Below are 22,367 nucleotides of genomic sequence, written 5' to 3'. Positions count from 1 at the left end.
GTGTGGAAGTATCCCTAGAGGGTGTCACAGAGTACTTTGGTTAGGGGTGGATGGTGTTCTTTCTGGCTACCAGGCTAAAGGGTTCCTTGACTATGTTGAAGAGTTCCTTCGTGTGTTTGGCCACCGTGTCAATGTGGGCTGAGATGGTTGCTTTTTTGGCTTCCTTGATGCGTAGGTGGTAGTTGCAGATGGCTGCTTTATGGATGGTTCTGTCGGGAGGGTTCCTTATGGTGCGCCATCGTTTCTCGAGTTGGGAGCAGTTGCGCTTGATGGTTCTGAGCTCTGGGGTGTACCAGCTGGTTTTTGCTGGTTTCAATGGGGTGACTGTGGATGCAGTTGGTGATCCATACGGAGATGTTCTGGATGGCTTGGTCAAGGTCTGATGATGTTTCCTGTTGGGTGATGTTGAGGGTCTGTACCCGCTGTGTCTTGGTCACCTTGCTTCAGCTGGTATGGGAGGAACCTGGAGATGGCGTGCTGAGCATTAGAGATCGTAAAGTGGATGATGGCGTGGTTGGTCCAGGTGAGTTCTGTGATGTGGCTGAATTTGATTCTTTGGCTGGCGGTGATTCTGTAACTGCTAAGTAAATTCATTGAATTTTAGCTTTCTGTGTTTGAATGTTGGTTCTGCAAAGTATCACTTCATTTGAACTGCAGGATTTAAATGGTTTAGTAACTGGCATTTTAACTTAAGTTATGATCTAGAAGGTGTTAATTTTGGGTACACTCGCACATCCATGTAAAATAAACTATCATTGTCTGTAATAAAGCTTAATGTGTACTTTTCTCACTTGAATATACATTTGTGCGTGACTATGGGTATTGTTAATGAGCACATAAACTATGGTACATTACTGTTTTTGCCTTACTAAAATGTTAGTTTTAAAATAATTCCATTTGAAATATTAGAATGCCATTGCGAATACATAGTATGGTTTTGTATTATACACCTTAAAATCCAAAGATTGTTAAAGTTGTCTTCATTCCACATGCTTAAACTCAACTGTATTTCAATAATTGATCAATATAATCACGGCACACTGGTATACCTTTTCAGGTGTTGCTGTGGTCAGCTTATCACTCAGCATGTCCCTGTGCCTCAAAACGTAACTGCAAATAAAAATGGCGACGACAACAAGCAAGTGGAACATCAACAAGAGAAATGGACAATCAATAAACACACTCAAAGCAGTCCAACTGATGCCTACGGAATTCTGGAGTTCCAGGGCGGTGGTCATTCTAACAAGGCAATGGTAAGTTCAGCACAATCACACGCATATGTATACTGGACAGTATTCATTCGGGCAGTAACTCCACAAGATTTTATGTTATCTTACAAGAACCAAGTAGGTCAAATTTGTAGAAACATCCTGAGGATTTAGGGCCCTTAAAGTCAATTAGTGATTGGCACATGTCTGTAAATGGCTGCATAGATCTGTAAACAATGCAGAGAAAACGAGGCTCCAGATATGTTTCTAAACCTAAACACCACAGTTTCGGTCAAACTCCAAGTGGTGTAAAAAGCAAAATAACAGAGAGTACATTTGACAAGCGTGGGTATCAAGTTGTTTTCAAATCTGTACAAAGTGGTTTCCCCACCAAAACTTGTAAACCACCTACCGGGAAGGCATTCTACTGACCCAGTGTGTTAGATGTCCATTTGTTTATTTAACAATCTTAAAATGTTTGTTCGTGTAAGGTTATGGCCCTGGTGAGTGAACCACTTCCCTTTAGAAAGGGGTGAAGTATTTACTACTTTGAGGAATCAGCTCTAGGCATGCATATTGACATGTAGAGGTGAAGGAAGCTCTCTTTTTTAATGAACAGTAAATTAAATTGCTTTTTATTTTATTTTCTTCAGGAGTATAATCTGTGCACCAAATCCCAGTGACTCTCTATATGTGTCTCCCTTTCTATTTTGTATATGTGATCTGCAGCAGACAAGTTTTGATTAATTTTGTCCTTGCTTGGCCACTGTAAGAGATACCGCGTATCATTCTCTTACCCAGTCTCATTGGTAAATAATTTTTTCTGTTGCAGAAATCCATTGCCGTAGAGCCCCAATACATTTAGGGTATCCAGACCCCCTTTGGTCTAGAAAGATGCGTTACTCCAGCCCTGGACTAAGTATCTGACCATTTCCAGCATAACAAATAGCCAGAGAGGAGTCTATAAATGTCTTCATGCTTGCGCTTTGTTAGCGTTCCTAATCCACTTCTTAAACCGCACATTCGTCCCCTTTTTGTGGCATTGTCTACTGTGAATGTGTGCAGTCATGGATTGCAGTTATGCAGCTGTCGATGGCTGTGTGACTCTGGTCCAGTGTTCTCTAGTTAGTACAATTACTAATAACATGACCCAGTTTGCCATTGAGAGAAATTCAAGAAAAATCATTAGGCAGACAAGGACACTGAAAACAAGGCTGCTGTGAGCACCTGACGGTCCTGACCAGAGCTACGGTGTGCATACAAATATAAAGATGTTCTCTCATCTGCATGTGGCTGCCCCATACAAGTTATGAAACGCCAACTTCACATTAGGAAGAGAGGTGCCAAGTCATGTGCCTAAGAGAAAGGGCAGCATAAACACAGTCCATTTTGTAGCATGGAAGCACCACTGGAGTATGAAAGATGGGCTCAAACACCCCTTGCTCCCTGTGATCTTCCATAATACAGCCAATGAAATGCGCAGATTGGTAGGTACTGCGTGTTTCAAAGGAATTTACTCACAGAAGCATGTTTTATGGACCACTGAACGTGGTCCCGTGGCTGCAGTCTTACGAGTCGAGCTCTCTGACCTGTGTTCCTTAGGTTCTGCATGAATGCATCAGTACATAGATACTATAATGGGTGATTTCGAACTCTTTTTCAGTACATCCGCTTATCCTACGACACTAAACCAGATTCCCTGCTTCATCTAATGGTGAAAGACTGGCAGTTGGAACTTCCCAAACTCTTGATCTCCGTCCACGGAGGACTGCAGAATTTTGAGATGCAGCCCAAACTGAAGCAAGTGTTCGGGAAAGGGCTAATCAAAGCTGCTATGACCACAGGAGCCTGGATATTCACCGGAGGAGTCAGCACCGGTAAGGAATCTAAAAATACATTCGGGGCGGATAAGTAGAGAATGCACAATTTCATCTGCCATTTTCTTCCAAGTGTACATACATGACCATCATTCTTGAGCTACTATTTTTATTACCTAATGAAAACCCGTTCACAGTAGTAAAAAATTGTGATAAAATGCTGCACTGAGCTTCAATCAGAAAGGCAGCTATATTAGAAGTAAACTTTCAGTGTTGCCTAACAAACAAGGTCTTGGCGTGCGCAACAGTTTCTACAAACCAAGTCACATTTACTTTCTCGTTCAAAATTCGATGACACCTGATGGATTTGAATTCTGATGCAGAATATGTTTTCCGTTTCGACTCACACTCTAGTTTATGGTAGCTTCTTAGAATGACCACATTTGAGCATCCTGATTGCATTACCAGAGCTACAACTTTTACATGCTGCATACTCTTGGATATTTCAGCAGTTCCAGGACAGAGAGTAAAAATGACTATTTTGTTGATTCCATAGCCAAATTCTAACAGTGAAGTGAGAAATACACGTGGGTAAAAACAAGAGTGAGGTATTGGCCTCTTTCTATTATTGTATTATCTTTGGAATTTGTAATGCTAGACAGACCATCATCACGCAACGCCTGTAGGAACATGGCCATTGACCTACATTCGACTTGAGAGTAGCAGTGTTAGAAAAGGGCAGCATTTAATTGGTCAAATTGAAATCCCGTGTCACCACGTGAGATGGTTATTAAATATATATCTATTTACTCATGGCACGTGGCTTGGTCACTTGGACAATTTAAATCAAGAGAGAGTTCACCAATCTCTAACCTTTAGAGTGACAGCAGGTCAAATTTTCAAAGCTTTTTACTCGCATGGAGGGTCACATCCAAAACGTTATCAAGGTTTCTCTGCATACATCCTCTGACTCCTGTGGAAAAAATCTGCCTACTGAGACTGACTTTAAGGTGGTCTAGAAATGGGAAAATAGGAATATACTGGTGGTTATGTACATGGTTTTGTGGATATTCACTGGATCTTTCATGCCTTTTCCACCTAGTAAACGCACTTACGAAACACACATTCCATTAAAAGGTAAAAGTAATTCTGTTTTTAGAGCTGGGTGGAATATGCAACACCTCCATAAGTAGTTTGGATGGAGGGAAGGGGCTTTATTCACACAGAATGACCAGCACCCTCTTAACAAGCACCCCACTATTTAATATGTGTGTCTATTGCAAACATCCATCCAATGAGATTTTACCCCTCCTACATTTACTGAATGATGCAATAAATGGTGGGCCCTCAAAAGCAGGAACCAAAGCTTTACTAACCTTCCAAAAAATTCTGCTAGCCCAATCCTGCCGGGCTATCCTGTCCTGTAAACCAGGATCACCTAATGACCCTTGCCCCGCGGGCCTCCATAAGGTTGTGGATATAGATAACCTGCTGATTAATGATATTATGAATGCCTCCTTATCTATAACAGAAGTGACTGCTGATTAGAAGTTGCCAGTGGCTAAACCTCTGAAAAAGAAACCCCTTGCAGACCCAAACATACTGTCCAACTTGCGCCCAATCTCATTATTGCCTGTAATGAGTAAAATAATAAAAAAATTGCCAGCTGATTACAATCCTTGAAAATGCTAATGTGCTTCACTCGCTGCAGTCAGGTTTCCTCCCTAAGCATTCTACTGAGTCTGCATTGTTGGAACTCAGACACTCTTAAACGGACCTTGGATGCAGGAAAGAATGCAGTGTTGATTTTGTTAGACTTATCCACTGCATTCAACACCGTCTCCCATGATATCTTGCTCCATTGTATTAAAGGGTGTGGAATTGCTGGATCGGCCCTTTTCTGCATAAAATCATTTCTTACAAATCACAGACAAATGGTCAGGTTGGGCCCATATTACTCTGCAGAAACTACAGTAACCTCAGGAGTTCCACAAGGCTCATTGTTGAGCCCCGCTTTGTTCAACATCTATATGGTCCCTTTGATTTACCTGACTGCAACCTTTGGAATAGATGCCATTCCGTATGCAGATGATACCCAGCTGATAATATCACTGGACAAAGCGTCACTTGGATCAGAGTTGAACTTTAAAAATTGCTTAACTGCAGTTATGCAGTGGATGCAAGACAACCATCTAATTTGTAACACTGAGAAAACTGAAATCATGCTGCTGGGTAATTCTAATCTGTTTGTCCCAGCCAAATGGTGGCCAGTTTCAGCCGCCCCTCTCCTCAAGCCACTGTTAAGATTGTGAGGAAGCAGGGAGTAAAATTTGAGTCCCTTCTGCCTCTCCCCCACATTCTCTTGCCGTCTTGAGCACATGCTTCAATCTAATAAAATCCCTCAAGAAATGTTCTGATTTTTTTGCCCCTGACAGCTAGAAAGACAGTTGCCTGTGCATTCATAACCTCCTTGCTGGACTGCTACAATAGTCTGTATGCGTGAGCTTCTAAACAGACTCCGCAGAAACTCCAAGTTGTCCAGCCCGCAGCCACCAGATCAGTTCATAAACTGTTAAGAAGATCATCTGCTTCAACAGCCATAAAACACTGCATTGGTTGCCATTTCATAAAAGGGTTCTTTTTTAAATTCTTTCCATGAGTTTCAAAGCCTACAAAGCAACTGGACCACAATTTCTAACATCAAGGTTCACTCATTATGTCACAAGCAGAATCCTCAGTCCCTCCCAGGCAAACCCGTTTAAGCCTGCCTCTTTCAGATTAAGACCCAGAGGGGGCAAATCCTTCCTCCTTGTTCTAGGTACCACAGCCTGGAACCATCTTACCAACCACATCGGGTTCATCAAAACAGAAACTACATTTAGGATGCAGTTAAGTACTTGGATCTTTGGAATCTCTGACACACTGTTATTCCCTTATTTTTTAAGTCATTTTTTCCCCACGCATTGACTAAGGAGTTATTTTTCCACATTAGTGCCAGGTTGCTCTTCTGAGAGCGGAAATTGTGCTCTACAAGTACTGAATTAAATTAAAATAAATTAAGAACATTGCATCTCGGTTGAAAGCACTATTCAAACTCTGTTTCCTGTTATCTATAGGATTAGTGCTAATGTAAGTATACAGAAACCTGGGAAGATTCTGCCATCTGGAATGGTACCTTCTATCACTACCAAACACAGTTCACATGTGCTGTTATTAGTCACCTGCGTCCTTCTGGTTCACAAATACTAAGCAGAGGTCCTTCTTGATACAGGGCCAGGGTTAGAGTTTGGATGACAGGGTACTCCGTCAAAAATGTGACAGATATCCTGTCTACTTTATTGCAAGTGCGATGATGCACTTGTAGTAAGGCAGAAGGGATATCTGTTGCATTTGTGACTAAGTATCCCATCTGCTAAATTCTAAATCAGGGCCACATCATTGCAGTACACTGACGCTGATTGTCAAATAGTCAGATTCACATTCAAACCATGTTCCTGTGAAAATATGTGTCATGATTGAACATGTATTTAGTCCTTCTTTGGGCGCCTTTCATCTCAATGTGCTTAAAAATAGCTATAGCATACTTTATTATTTCTTTTTAAGCATGTGGTCATAAAAAAGAACCCAGAGATCCAGAGAGCTACCACATTAACTTGATCAATTTACAGAGAATAGGAAGCCTTGATTTGCTTGAGTTGTTTTAGAAGGATTTATTCTGCAGCTTTGTGATTTGTGGTTTTATGCCTTTTAAAAACAATCCATGCATTCCGAGAAATATGCAGGTATGGTGACACTGTATGAGGTGTGTCATTATAAAGTATAGCTGAAGTTGTGTAATTGTTTTATGTAAAGTCTGAACACATTGTTTTTCAAAATCCTGTGATGCAGGTGTAATTCGCCATGTTGGAGATGCCTTGAAGGACCATTCTTCAAAGTCCAGGGGACGAATTTGTGCCATAGGTATTGCACCATGGGGCATTGTGGAAAACAAAGAGGATCTTATGGGAAGGGATGTAAGTATCTGTGAGATGTCAGCATTGGGTAATGATGTGTCAAATAATATTGCAGAATTAAAGTATGATTCCTCTCTGGGTCTCCTTCACAAAGATTTTAGATTTTTCTATGATTTGTTGCAGATTAGACAATAGAGTGAAATTTGTAAACAAACTGACCCCAAAATTACAAAAAGCCAATAAATGGAAGCAGAGATATGAACTTTCAGGGCTCCTCTCATGTCACAGACAGGAGGTCCAGAGCGATTTTGATCTTCCACAGCATTCTGAACTTGGTACCTAGCGGTACCACATTTCTGCCCGACACTAGCCAGTGGGTACAAATGACTCTTGGCAATGCCATAACCAATGGGGTAAAGGTTTCTGGGGCCAGCCCTTCCTACTTTGGGCATTTTCAAGATGGCAAACGTTTTCAGCAACACTAAATTTGGGCTCTGAGGGCAGGGGTGTGTGTTTGGGTAGCGTGCTGTGGTAATCCCAGTGTGCTCCCACATCTAAAACTAAAAGGGACAATGCAGAGCCACCAGAGCAGCCAGATGGTGAATCCACAAGAATAGTTCTGGCATCCTGTTATCTCCCTTTCAAAGTGTGTCCAAAGTGTTATATGTGAATCCAGCAGACCTGTCAAGCAGGATATGACACTGTAATGGTTAAAAGGATACCCACAGCCCCCACCCCTTGCATATTCTGTGGGGTCAAAAGGGTCTATTTCAGTAGGTTGAATTGCAGTTTTTACACTCTAGCCTGCCTCCAATGACGGGCGTGAGGCCATGTTTGCAATGACCCTTCAGTGGATGACACAATTGGTGCTACAGTCCACTAGTGATACTTAACCCCCAGGTCCTGGGTACACTCTGTACTATATGCTAGGGAGTTATAGGCAAATTAAATATGCCAGTTAAGAATATGTTATTTAAACCAATGGTTAAAGGGGGACCACAGACACTTTACCACTGGTCAGCAGGGCTAAAATGCAAAGAGATCTAAAGCCAGCAAAAAATATAGAGTCCAGCAAAAGGCAAAAAATCCAGTGTGACCACTCAGAAAAAGCTGGCTTCCTACACAGGCCATCCCCAGCCAAGAGCTAAGGTAGAATCCTAGGTACACTCTGTACTATACGCTAGAGAGTTGTAGGCAAAGTAAATATGCCAGTTAAGAATATGTTAGTTAAACCCATGTTTAAAGGGTGGCCACAGGCACTTTACCACTGGTTAGCAGGGCTAAAATGCAAAGAGTTCTAAAGCCAGCAAAAATATAGGGTCCAGCAAATGGCAAAAAATCCAGTGTGACCACTCAGAAAAAGGTGACTTCCTACACAGGCCATCCCCAGCCAAGAGCTATGGTAGACTAACCAGTAACTTGATGAACTTCCCTACTCAGGCAACAGAACATGAACAATTAACCACCTCTGCAGTGACACTTGTCTGTGCTATGGCCCTCTGAACCTATCTGTACCCCTATGTCAACATCTTCTTTAGCCCCTAACATGTCAATGGAGAACCCTTCTCCTTATCTGCAGACCCCACCTGTGAGGCAACTAATCCAAGGCCAAAACCAAGGTACCAAGAGTGGAAAGGACTAGAGGGAAAACAAATGGACCGGTTTTAAGGGCTCTTCTAAATGAGTACTCATCTCTGATTGTTTGAAGAGAAAAGGGAAGATGGTTCCATTCCTCAGATGCATCCCAGTAGGCAGACAGTACCACTGTCCTAGGTGCCCAAGTTGTCACGGAACTGATCTTCTTAGTCTTAGTCCGCCAGAGGTAGGGGCAAATCCTTTCAGTAGCTGTGATGCAGTTACCACTAGGTAGCAACTTTCAGGAAGTTCCTTGCAGAAGCAGTCCCAAGAGGAAGAACAAAATCTCAAGGCAAAAATCCTCAGAGATGGCAGGGAGGATTCAGGACTGGCCAGGGGATTTTGAGTGACACGGGCAGCCAGAAGAATGAGGAGGCGAAAATCCAGCTGGAATTAGAAGTTGTAACAGGAGATATGTAGGTAATACAGAGAAGTCAAGGTAGAACCTGGAAAATGAAAACGAAATCAGAGGACAAACCAGTAACATCCAGTATTCCCATGAAAATGACGGTATCAAATCAAATCAAATCATTAACATTTATAAAGCGCGCTACTCACCCGTGCGGGTCTCAAGGCGCTAGGGGGAAAGGGGTTACTGCTGCTCGAAGAGCCAGGTCTTGAGGAGTCTCCGGAATACGGAGTGGTCCTGGGTGGTCCTGAGGCTGGTGGGGAGGGTGTTCCAAGTCTTGGCCACCAGGTAGGAGAAGGACCTCCCACCCGCTGTGGGGCGGCGGATGCGAGGGACGGCGGCGAGAGCGAGGCTGGTGGAGCGGAGGAGACGGGTGGGGGCGTAGAAGCTGAGGCGTCGGTTGCGGTATTCTGGTCCCTTGTTGTGGAGAGCTTTGTGTGCGTGGGTGAGAAGTCGGAAGGTGATCCTTTTGCTGACGGGGAGCCAATGCAGGTGTCTCAGGTGGGCGGAGATGTGGCTGTTGCGGGGTATGTCGAGGATGAGGCGGGCGGAGGCGTTTTGAATACGTTGCAGACGTTTCTGGAGTTTTGCGGTGGTCCCAGCATAAAGGGTGTTGCAGTAGTCCAGGTGGCTGGTGACGAGGGCGTGGGTCACGGTCTTTCTGGTGTCGGCGGGGATCCAGCGGAAGATCTTACGGAGCATTCGGAGGGTGAGGAAGCAGGAGGAGGACACGGCGTTGACTTGTTTGGACATGGTGAGAAGAGGGTCCAAGATGAAGCCGAGGTTGCGAGCGTGGTCTGAGGGGGTCGGTGCGGTGCCAAGGGCCGTGGGCCACCAGGACTCGTCCCATGCGTCGGGGTGTTGCTGAGGGTGAGGACTTCCGTTTTGTCTGAGTTCAGTTTCAGACGGCTGAGCCTCATCCAATCTGCAACGTCCTTCATACCATCTTGCAGGTTGGTCTTTGCACTGGCGGGGTCCTTGGTGAGGGAGAGTATAAGTTGAGTGTCGTCGGCGTAGGAGGTGATGATGATGCTGTGCTTGCGTACGATGTCGGCGAGGGGGCTCATGTAGACATTGAAGAGTGTCGGGCTGAGCGAGGAGCCTTGAGGGACGCCGCAGATGATCTCGGTGGGGTCTGAGCGAAAAGGTGGGAGGTAGACTCTTTGAGAGCGGTTGGAGAGGAAGGAGGCGATCCAGTCCTGGGCCTGGCCTTCGTTCCCGGTGGAGCGGAGGCGGGTTATTAGGGTGCGGTGACAGACGGTGTCGAAGGCAGCCGAGAGGTCGAGGAGGATGAGGGCGACTGTTTCACCGTTGTCCATCAGGGTTCTGATGTCGTCTGTGACTGAGATGAGGGCGGTTTCAGTGCTGTGGTTGGCTCGGAATCCGGATTGTGAGGGGTCGAGAAGGTTGTTGTCTTCAAGGAAGTTGGTAAGCTGCTTGTTGACGGTCTTCTCTATGACTTTGGCAGGGAATGGGAGGAGCGAGATGGGGCGGAAGTTCTTCAGGTTGCTTGGGTCAGCCGTAGGTTTCTTTAGTAGGGCGTTGACTTCGGCGTGTTTCCAGCTTTCGGGGAAGGTAGCAGACGAAAAAGAGGAGTTGATGATGGTCTGGAGGTGCGGGGCGATGATGTCGTCGGCTTTGTTGAAGATGAAGTGTGGGCAGGGGTCCGAGGGGGCGCCGGAGTGGATTGAGTTCATGGTGGTTTTGGTTTGTTCTGTGTTGATGTGGGTCCAGGCGTTGAGGGTGATGGCTGAGGGTGTGGGTTCAGTGTTGGTCGGCTGGGTCTGGTGTCCGAAGCTGTCGTGAAGGTCGGTAATCTTACGATGGAAGAAGGTGGCGAGGGAGTTGCACAGGTCTTGTGAGGGCGTGATGGCGTTGGCGTTGGGGTTGGAGAACTCTTTTACGATGCTGAAGAGTTCTCTGCTGTTGTGGCTGTTTTTGTCCAGTCTATCAGTGAAGAAATTCCTTTTGGCTGCGCGGATCAGGTGGTGGTGTTCGCGGGTGGCGTTCTTGAGGGCGGTCATGTTGTCAGCGGTGTGGTCCTTACGCCAGGCTTTCTCGAGGGTGCGACAGGTTTTCTTTGATTCTTTAAGGGTGTCAGAGAACCAGAGAGGTTTTTTGGTGTTGGCCTGTCTTGAAAGGCGTCTGAGGGGAGCAAGGTTGTCTGCGCAGTTGGTGATCCAGTTCGTGAGGCTGAGGGCTGCGTTGTTGGGGTCGGTGGTGAAGGTAGGTTGGTTGTCGATGAGCGTGGAGAAAAGCTGTTCTTCGGGGATTTTGTTCCACTGTCGACAAGGGATAGGTTGAGTGCGGAGGTGGCGGGTCTCGCGTCGGAAGGTGAAGTGGACACAGCTGTGGTCGGTCCAGTGTAGAGCGGAGGCGTGGCTGAAGGAAACGTGTTTGCTGGCGGAGAAGATGGGGTCAAGCGTGTGTCCGGCGATGTGGGTGGGGGTGTTCACCAGTTGCTTGAGGCCGAGGTTGGCGAGGTTGTCGAGCAGGGCGGTGGTGTTGGGGTCGTTGTTCTGTTCTAGATGGAAGTTGAGGTCGCCGAGGAGGATATAGTCTGGCGAGGCGTGGGCGTGCGGGGAGATGAAGTCGGTGATGGAGTCGCTGAAAAGGGCGCACGGTCCGGGGGGGGCGGTAGATGAGTGATCCTCTGAGGGTGGTCCTGGGGTCAGTGCGGATCTGGAAGTGCAGGTGCTCGGCGGCGAGGGGGGTGTCTTCGGTGGAGGTGGTGACGCTGATGGATTCTTTGAAGACAATGGCGATTCCTCCTCCTACTTAGAGTAGGAACACAACAAAAGTATTATTTCTCCTTTTATAGGCTAAAAGCAGGAAATTACATTGGAACACGTTTCCCTCCATCTTGAATTGGGATAGATCCTTGAAAGTTTGAAATATGGCAGCCACCTTGAATTTGGAAATATATACCAACAAACAACAGAGACTTCTGACAGCTGTCATTCTCAGGAACCAAGCCCCTGACCATCCACTGCCAGGTGGAGGCTCCAGTCTGGAGCATTAATTAGGCCTCATGTCCAGCTGAGGGGCTGGTAAGGAGTCTCCCACATGTTCCCAAGGTCTCTCTGCCCTTTTAAGTTTCTAAGGGTTGGGGCTACAACCTCAATGTATTGACACCCTTTTTACACTCTTTCACCATCTTAGGGGTGTTACCTTGAGACTGGTCTTTCAGTTCTGGGTACGTGCCTTGAGATTGACAAGATGCCTCTCAGTCCAAGACTTCTACAGGGGAAACTCAGCCCTCCTCAAAGATGACAAACTCTGTCTGTGTCATGTAGAGGTCTTCCTGGTGTAGATCTCCTGTCATCTTTCATGTGGCAGTATTGGTAGCACCTCCAGGTCAGAAGTGGCCTACCCAGCTCTCAGTTTTGGCCTATTGAATATTCTCTCAATTTCTTTCAAAAAGGGAAGAAAAATTCTAGAAGTCCCAATGCAATATGAGGCTGGGGAGAGGTGCAGGGGTATTAATGTATTTAAAAAATCATGGAATGAGTCAACAACCCACAAAAGGTGCAACAGAGCTAGTAAATATATTTTTAAAAGGCTTGGAATATAATCACTGTTATTTAAATAAGTAAATTAAACCAATGTGCTCACCTTAGGTGTTTCGGTAAGTGTGTAGATGCATGGGTTTGATGGGTGTATCTGTAGTTAAAGTGTATGATTTAAGTACATATAAAGGGCAAATGTGATATATTATTAAGGATGCTGAGTATGCAATACATGCAACTTTTGACTTTGTATATTACAACTGTTTTACAGGTAACAAAACAATACCAAACAATGTCAAATCCTCTGAGCAAACTGTCTGTTCTAAACAATTCACATACACACTTCATCTTAGCGGACAATGGAACTGTTGGTAAATATGGAGCTGAAGTTAAACTGCGACGTCAATTAGAAAAACACATTTCTCTGCAAAAAATCAACACAAGTAAGTACAGAAAGAGGTGGAAACCTTCTATGATAGAGTTGAGTGATCTGTGATCTCTGCACTCTAGAAGTTGCATAGGATTGTGATAGACATCTGCATTTAGTGCAACAAAGTACCTTTGTGGAAAGTTGTAAGCATATACCTTAATTATTCTTGACTGCAATATTACTGTACTAAATGTATTTGGTCAATTCTACCATGTAAACACAACCAGAAAAAGATCAGAATTGCAATTAATCACCTGACAGTGTATATGTCAATCCTTTCAATTTGTTGTCACATCTAGTTCTCACCTGAATGTAAACATTTTCTTGTACTACTGAGTCATATTTTTCTCCTAGCCAAAGTTAATGTTTGGCTGGTAGGTGGTTGATCCTTATGGCCTGTGGTCTTCCCTTTGTCATCCTATGCCTGGAGATAAAGTGAGGCAGGGACAGCAAAGGGATGCTCAACTGTCATGCATTTCACAGTTGAACCAGTTCTTTCTTTTTATACAACATCCAAAGAAGATAGTCTGCTCATCAAAAAGGAGGAAATAGTGAATGTGTGCCCAGTGATCAAAAGGTAATGTCCTTTATCATGTGCAGGATACACAGAAGTGTGACAACGCCATAACCAACATGAACAATTTGTAAATGTGTTAACTGTCATTTGTAATAACTGTTTTGTAGTGGTCAGTGAACTCCAGATATAAATCTTCTTTTTTAGTGAGCCTACCCTAAAAATACCTCACTGCACCTAACCAATTTCCTTAATTTATGTTTCTAGTTTTACATTTTACATTATTATCATGTTAAGATATTGTTACTTATGAATCTTGTATCTGTTTAATTTGTGCACCATTGCGAAAACAATCAGCATTTGTGTGTCTGCCATTAAAAGAATATTTGTGACACCACTTCCTGAGTGAAAGTACGTATTCATCTGCCTCTGGATCTAGAGTCAGAAAATTTTGCCATTTTGGATCCAGTCTTTTTTAATTTCTCTGTTGCACATATTTCAAACCAATATCTGTCAGCACATAATTTCACCCTTTTCTTTTTTTATCAGTTTTACGTATACTCTTCTTCCATATTTACCTGTGAAGTGTTTACTCATTCAATAGCCTGACCTAAATGAAAATCCCTCCTTTGGGATTTTTTTGGTTACTGAGACAGGACTTGATTATTTGTATTAAATAAATAGTGAAACACCAATATGATGTAATCACTGTGAAATATTTTAATACATTCATATGAATTTAGCAGGTGCATTGTGTGCTAGAATGATAGCTAATGTCAGCAGCAAAGTAGTTTACATCTCACCTGACCGCAACAACATTTTAAAAATGTAGCTTTCTTAAATTGGATTATGATGAGTTAGGAAATGTTCCTGTAGTCCACAAATATGATGGTTCCTTTTAGCAATTTGAACATCTTTTTACTAGGAACTAACTGGATATCATCTTATGTATAATTATCCATCAATACCTTCTTATGATCAATCTAGATTTTATTGATACAATCATGAGAGAGGTAAAGATAATATATCTACATCAAATGGAAGCTAGTGTCTCATGCATTCTGAGAAAGGTATATTGTGTACATTAGTTTTTAAAGTATTATATTTTACATATTGATGTAATCAAGTGTATTGTTAATATACTTATTCTAATTTACAATGCAGAATATTTTAGAATGACAATATATTTTCAAAGAATATCATAAAATATGCCTGTTATCAAAACATTTTGTCTAATCAAATTGGATTTGAATATGCAAAATAAATACCAATGTAAGAAAACTATTAATGGCAGAAAATATTAAAGTGTAAAATAACTGTAAATAGTATAGTAATGTAATTATTGAAAAGGTAATTGGACTACCAAAAAGACAAATCAGACACAACTTTCAGATAAGCAGATAAAAACACAAAAGCAGAATTTATCTTGTGTAATTAAGATCAGAACATATGGTTATTAACAATAAATACAATTATGCCCACATGCCCTAAAATAAGAGCCCTAATTTTGTTGTACTATTTATCTAGTTATTTTTTTTAAATATGGATTTCTCTCTTGCTGTAGGGCAGAAGATATGTACTCTACAACTTTAGTTTGACATCGTACTTGACTTCCAAATTCTAAAAACATGTTTTGGTGAATGTTTTATGTAAGCTTACATTTACTTTTTACCATGAAATGTAACTGTTACATGCTACCTTACATTATAATTTGATTGCAATGCTCAACATACTTTCTGTCCTAGGATTGGGGCAGGGTGTGCCTGTAGTTGCCCTCATCGTTGAAGGGGGACCGAATGTGATCTCTATTGTCCTAGAGTGCCTGCGAGAAGAACCGCCCATCCCTGTGGTTGTGTGTGATGGAAGTGGGCGAGCATCTGACATTTTGTCTTTTGCACACAAGTATTCTGAAGATGCAGGGTAAGGTATCTGTGACAGAATATGAACATTGAGATGTATGACTTCTAAAAGGGAACACAATAGAAATGTTAACAGATTTGGAAATTGTACAAGAGACACATTTTCTTAAAACATGTTTATTGGGAGCAAAGCAATACACAAGGCATAACAATAAAATACAGTTGTGTTAACCGATAATGGAGCATAGACTTTCTGTGCATATCTCTGTAGCATCCCTATAACATTAGACCTGCCTTGGTCAGAACTATTTAAATCACCCCAAAGAAATATTTTCTATTTCCCTACGAGCTATAAACATGCAGCAGTAAACATGCAGCGGTAGCAAATGAGTGCTAGAGTAACCTCCCAGCCAAATTCTGTGTACCAGTGACACATGATCTCTGTATATTCTTATTTACTGTTGGTACAATTCATGACCTATTTGAGGCTTCAGCCAGCCATTGTGCTTTTAAGTAAAGCAATCATAGGAACAACGTCTGGCTTTACATTATGGTACAAAAGATTGACTGACCTCTTTGAGATTATAACAGTAGTTCATGGAAAAATGTGGGGAGAGACCACATGAAGATTTAACAAACCATCAAAGGTAGAAATGGAGGTTACATGTTTAAGGATGTAATTGGGAATGCACAAACTATCCTTTGTGGGATTGATCTTTGTTAATGTAGCAATGTTTTCAACCTGGTCTGGTATGTGGTTATTGCACGTATTGATTGTTATTGAAGTCGGGGAAGAATAACAACAAATATTGTAAGTATTATGATTTGATATTACATGAATCCAAACTGGAAGACTGAAATTTATTTTTGAATATTTTATTGATTGGTCACTACTGATAGTGTGTTGTGTTATTTGTCACATTTATGTGTTTAGGATAATAAGTGAATCCCTTAGAGATCAGCTTCTTGTTACCGTTCAGAAAACCTTTAACTACACCCGGAACCAGGCACACCAGCTATTTATTGTATTAATGGAATGCATGAAAAGGAAAGAGCTGGTAAGTTGCTTTCATTTCCATTTCAATACATACTAACAGCATGATTCTCTTCTTAACAATTTGCAGTTTTTTATTGCTTGCAATGTTGCTTTTGCCTTACCCTCTAACATTCATACCAATAAATGAACATATAGAAATTAGGCTCTTCTTATCTAATTAGTGCATGGCACATTAAATGAGGGATTTTTTTATACTCTGATTTGGCAACCTCTAAAAAACTGTATCATTATAAATGGACTATTCATAGCTTTAGTTTCTAAGAATATATAGACTAACATTTTTAATAAATGTAAATATGTTTAAGTCTGACTCGCAGCATACACTTTAAAAAAAATGCATGCAGTTTCTTACTATCAATGTTATAACTTCTGCCAGATTTTCCAGTACAATGCCTAACATCTATCTTATATTTAACATGTCAGCATTTTCTTAGTTTTAAGTTGCAAACTGCCTTGAATCTTTGAATCCGAAAGTGGCATCACAGAAAGCACACTCTACAACTTCATAACAGCAGAAAAGGTGCAAAGTAAAAGGTTGCTTTTACTTTCTCTGGACAAGACAAATGCTGTCTCTATTTCCTCCTGGACCAAGACATCTTACTTTTAGTGCACTTGAATTATAGTACATATAGCCTCAATATTTCTAGTTTTCTAAATGCATGACTGCTAAGGTCCCTGACGATTACATTTTAGTGTGTGTACAATGGAAATATGCATTTCAATTAAATTAATTTAGACAATAAGCAAACACCTACATAAAAAGGGATATAACAAAAGAGGTGAATTTTTCTTTATTGCTTTCATATTTGTGTGACATTTGGTTGTTTAATTCACAAATCCACCTAGAAATTGCTGTATCATTGAATTAAATGTCAGCCTGTAATATGATCTTCATAAAAACAATAATTATACCCAGAATATAAACTAGTAAACAGTGACTCTCTCTGCACAAAACAGTTTTCTGGCTTGTAGTAACTTGGCCCCATCACTAGATGGCACCGTAAGGCTGTTGGCTTACCTGACAACCCTGCATGAGTGCCCCAAATAAGGGGCATGTGTAGCCCATTAATTTATGAATTCCTTCAAGTTATTCAATTAGTTTGCTGTATTTGTGTTAATGAAGACAAGTGTAGTGAAGTCAATTCTTCTTTAAAAAGGAAGAGAGTGAGTGTGTTGGATTAAAATATTCTTATATCTTAAAGGATTATATATTTTATGTTTGGTAAATAAGCCATTAGACAATACTAAGTAATATAATATTCACTGCAATTGATATTGAAGGTATGATGATTACTGAGAGGTATTTGCTATTTTAATATTTGACTATCAAATTATCCATTGTGTCGTGTATATGAATTGCTTGAACTGTGAAAAAAAGTATAAATGCACTAGGCAAATAATATATTTATACATTTTTCAGCAATAAGAACTGTTTTAAAAAAAGCCATTGGTGTGCTTTCATGAGAAATGTAATTGTTTTTAATTTTTGTACCTTTTAGTATCAAAAGTCTACATTCCTGTTTTTTAGATATGTTACCATATGGACTCTGTCTGGACCTTTAGGAAAATATAACGTGCAGTGTTTACGCAACTTGCATTTCATTTTGAATTAAAATGCACTGGCTTGATAAATAACTGCATTTCTTCCCCAGGAAGCAGCTGAAAATATATTATCAAATAAACATATTCATTTTGAAAATGTATTCATATTAATATCTAAATCATAGTTTACTTATAAAGCATTCTTTTTCATTTATAATTGAACCCACTAAACAGGAAGAAAGTGACATCAGTGTACTGTACCTTGCACATAAAACAGTGGTGGGCAAGGAATAATAATTATTGATTGACTCAACGTTTTGCCAATGCTGTCATCAAATGCCTTGATAACTTCAGTTTTCCCCTCCCTGCCTAGAATAAACTGATCTGTTAATTTCCAATGCTGTAAATTGCTGTTTTGAAGGAGATTTCAGCATAGTCCACTCCCACTAGTAAAAGACTGCAAATTTTATACTGTAGAATTTGAATGGCTCTTCTATGATCCAATCCTATTTAGTGTCTCACTAAACAAACTCAATAATGACACATTTTGTTGATACCAAAGTTGTGGGTACCAGTACTGAAGTTTAATTTTGAGCATGGAATGCTAAGGGGGATATTGACAATGTTGCTGTACTGAGACTGTCAAACATTTTTAATCATACATCCTAACAGTAAAGTTAAAAGGACCAAAATATGTTTCCTGTTATGATTTTATGTGTAAAGAGTGTCCCTTCTTGTTAAATTGAGCCTGGGGCTGTCAGGGTGAGGTGTACAATTGTGTATGCTTGTGCCATCATATACACCAGCTTTCCTCAATGACAGATGTAGGTTTCTCCAAAGGAGGCACATAGTCTACTCCAAATGAAATGCCTTGCTTCCATTAGTGAAAGATGCAAGCTACTCTCAAATGCTGTCTTCTCTCAGTGAGAGGCCCATATAGCTTTCAATACAAACTCCACTTAGAGGAAAGGGAACCTTTTCTCTCTCTGAAATGTAATCCTTTTCCCGAGTGAGATGCTCAGTTTGTTCAATAGCATACCCAGGCTTCTGTCAGTGGGTTGTACAACCTCAGTCTCTCAGACGCACATGTATTGTTCAGGGAAATCAGTTAGATGCACCTATTTATATTCTTTTGCTAGAATGCCCAAGAATTCATTCCTTGTTGAGTTGCACAACCCCCACACCGTAAAGTTTCTTGTTAGATTGTATATGCAAACTCAGGAGTGGGGCAGGTGCTGGGTAATATATGGTTCACAAAAAGTGAAAGCTATCTTTGGATAGAACTAATAAAATCTAGCTCTCTTTTGCTGAGAACATAGATGAATCTGACAATATTCTAAAGTTTATTCTGAAAACCTCAAATCAAAATTACCCATTTATACACAAATACTGCCCATATATGCGTGTGGGAAATTCTTTTTCTATGTGTTATTTCTTCAAAATACTTTTGATTATTCTTCATCTGCTAAAATGATCTGAGGTACACAGGGGGGAGCTCATCGGCATGGTAAGCTTGATCAGACCAGTTAATCAACCACAAGGTGCAGGATAGATAAGGGTTCAAAAACTAGATGAGGGACTCAAGAAGAGACAGGGATCCTTGAAGATATATTGAAAAGTATGCTTCAAGCAGTCATCTAACTTAACGCTATCCTCAGACAGGTCTGGGCCAACGGATAAATAATATCACACTTGTCAGTCTTTATTACTCCACGTATGTAGTCATTATGGCATAATTCTGTCAAAAGCCTGCCTTCCTTTTACCTGGGTTGTCCAAGAAATTGTTAGAAAGGTTCAGCATTTGCTGGAGATGAACCAAATTGTCCATGCCCATTATGACACATTGTAAGAAATTGAGTTGTTGGTTGACTGGGGTGTGAGCCCTGGACAAAGAGCAATCACAATCCTTGGCAGGGTAAGGCACACTCAACTCCCAAATTAACCTATGCTTAATCTCTTGATAGTTTTGCACAAAGCATTAAGGCATAACGTAAAGGCAATATTTAAAGTATTTGTTCAACACTTCAAACAGTAACAAAGCGAAAACACACCACAAGAGGAACCAACAACAGAGTTAGAAAAAAGAGTGGTTTTTAATAAATAAAACAAGATCAACTAGAGACATTTAATTTGAAAGTTTTTAGAGAAAAAGTGTGCCAAAAGGCGTAAAGTCCCAAGTGTGCATATGTGATCTCACCAGACTGGGACAAAGTCACAAGTTTGGGCAGACCGTGATGGAGTCCAGCAGAGTGGCAGTCTTTCAGCAGCATAGCAGTCCTTCTTCCTGGCAGAGTATCCATAGGTCCTGAAGTGTACTGACGTGGTAGTGTCTGAGGTCCATCCTTTCTACCCTAGTTCTCTGGTTCTGGAAGGTGGGAGAAGCTTCTAGGCAGTGAATATGAAGTGCAAGGAATTCCTTGCCTCCCCTGCCCTGGTTCCAACCTGGCTGGGGTGACAATGCAATGTGGTTGGGCTGTTGGTGTGTGGATAGGACACAGCCTAGTCAGGTATAAGTGAAGGTGTGTCTAGCATCTCCCTCCTATCCTGCCAGTGATGGCCCATCAAGTCACACCTGCGCTCCCATTGTGTTTGGTGGTGTAGGAGGAATACACAAAGCCGAACTGCCAACTACACCCAATCATGTGACCAGGGACAGGCTGCAGGCACCTAATGGCTAAGACAAGAAAATGCCAACTTTCTGAAAGAATCAAGCTGCAATGGGTTAACCCTGCATTCTTCAGAACCTGGGTACCCCTAGTAGAAGATTAAGGAAGAGATTGGATCGTTTAGACCGTTTTGTGGCAGATATTGTTTGAACAGACAATAGAATCCACTCAGCATAGAGGATTTTCTGCCCATAATGGGATTCTAGCAGTTTGTTGATGACTATGAAACAAAAGCTTTCCCTGAGACCTTTGAGGAAAGTCCCTGTTGATTAAACATAAGTGTGATACAAGAGTCCACAAGACTCCAGCTTGCTTCTAACACAATCCACGACTTGAGAGCATCGAAAACATTGATGATCAAGCTAATTTACATGCACTGGAAAACACTCCTGGAGATAGCAAAGGGGAGATATACGTCTGCCCTCTCTTCCATTTGAGACTTATAATAAACTATATTATTACAGACAGGTCCACAACAGTGTTGTTCATACTCTGTTGTTTATAAGCTGTGAAGCTATATTCATTTTGTTTGTTTTTTATGCTCAGTCACGTTGTGTTTACCTTATGCATTGCACAAGCACTATTTACTTTGCACTTATGAAGCAATCCCATCAGTATAATGTGAAGTGTCAAAGTGTAAAATTATTTTGAATATAACAAACTAATTGTGGATCTGTGTTGTTCTTTCCTTTATTGCTTATGCAACTTTATGTTTAAAGTTGCATTGGCTCGAAAAGAACCATTTTTTCTAAATACTTAACTTTTTAAAAGTTGCATTTTCAGAGGTGCAATTTACAATCTGACTTAATTATAAGTTACGATTTTAAATTGTGATTCCAGACACACCAAACATGAAGCAGTTATCTTATCTATTCCCATTTGAAAATTACACTTATAAAATGTAATAAGGCAACTCCAATGTTATCCTACGGAAGAGATAACCTTGCAGTAGTGAACACTGAATTTAAGAGTTTTTCTTGACCATAACACGTAAAACTTAAATGTACATGTCCTGCCTTTTAAATACCTTGCACCCTGCCCTCTGGGCTTTCCAGGGCCTTCCCTACAGGTGGCCTATATGTATTAAAAAGAAAAGTTTATTTTGGCAGGTTGAAATGCCTATTCAAACTGTCACAAAGGCTCAGCAATGGCAGCTCTGAGACATGTTTAAAGGGCTACTTATGTGGGTGGCACATTGAGTGCTGCAGGCCCACTAGTAGCATTTGATTTACAAGCCCTGGGCACATGGAGTGCCACTTTACTAGGGGCTTATAAGTAAATTAAATATGCCAATTGAGGATAAGCCAATATTACTATATTTAGTAGAGAGAGCACAACCACTTTAGCACTGGTTAACAGTGGTAAAGTGCACAGAGTCTGAATATCAGAAAATAAGAGGTCAGGAAAAGCAGGGTAAAACGTAAAATGTTGGGGGGAAGACCACCCTAAGGTTGACAGGTCTAACACATGGGCGTTAACTTATGAAGAGAGGCTCTCAAATCTTAAGGTTGATAGAGGGCTGAGCACATTGCACTAATAAAGTTAAAATATTAACCTTAGTCAGCAGAAATGTTTAGGCAACTCAAACATCCTCCATAAAATATATGAACATGCTGGATGGAGTTCAGGCAAATAAAATGGTCCAAAGGAAACTCAAACATGAAAAAGACATAAAAAAACAAATTTCTATTCTATTCTATTCAAATATTCAAGCCTTAATTACAAAGTGATTCCTGGAAGACAAATCAAAGTGCGAAGAAGAGAAAGG

General features: G+C 41.3%; 1 protein-coding gene across 3 annotated transcripts in view; it reads left to right on the top strand.

The window, feature by feature from the left end:
• LOC138284032 (transient receptor potential cation channel subfamily M member 1-like) overlaps positions 1-18,090 on the top strand; it is a 36,884-nt gene extending 18,794 nt beyond the window's left edge. The window contains exons 3-9 of one of the 3 annotated variants that reach the window (XM_069222396.1): positions 1,058-1,253; positions 2,872-3,085; positions 6,914-7,038; positions 12,803-12,974; positions 15,221-15,395; positions 16,269-16,392; positions 16,815-18,090. In XM_069222396.1, the coding sequence (XP_069078497.1) occupies positions 1,251-1,253; positions 2,872-3,085; positions 6,914-7,038; positions 12,803-12,974; positions 15,221-15,395; positions 16,269-16,392; positions 16,815-16,856 (855 nt within the window). In that variant the 5' untranslated portion in view covers positions 1,058-1,250 and the 3' untranslated portion in view covers positions 16,857-18,090. Of the gene's footprint in view, positions 1-1,057; positions 1,254-2,871; positions 3,086-6,913; positions 7,039-12,802; positions 12,975-15,220; positions 15,400-16,268 lie in introns of those variants that run through there. The other 2 variants (XM_069222397.1, XM_069222398.1) reach the window with 2 other exon arrangements.
• The last annotated feature ends 4,277 nt before the right edge of the window (positions 18,091-22,367 follow it).

This window comes from Pleurodeles waltl, chromosome 3_1 (genome assembly GCF_031143425.1).
Source record: "Pleurodeles waltl isolate 20211129_DDA chromosome 3_1, aPleWal1.hap1.20221129, whole genome shotgun sequence".
Taxonomy (NCBI): domain Eukaryota; kingdom Metazoa; phylum Chordata; class Amphibia; order Caudata; family Salamandridae; genus Pleurodeles; species Pleurodeles waltl.
The sequence above is the reverse complement of the archived record's forward strand: the minus strand, read 5'-3'. Positions and strand labels throughout refer to the sequence as shown.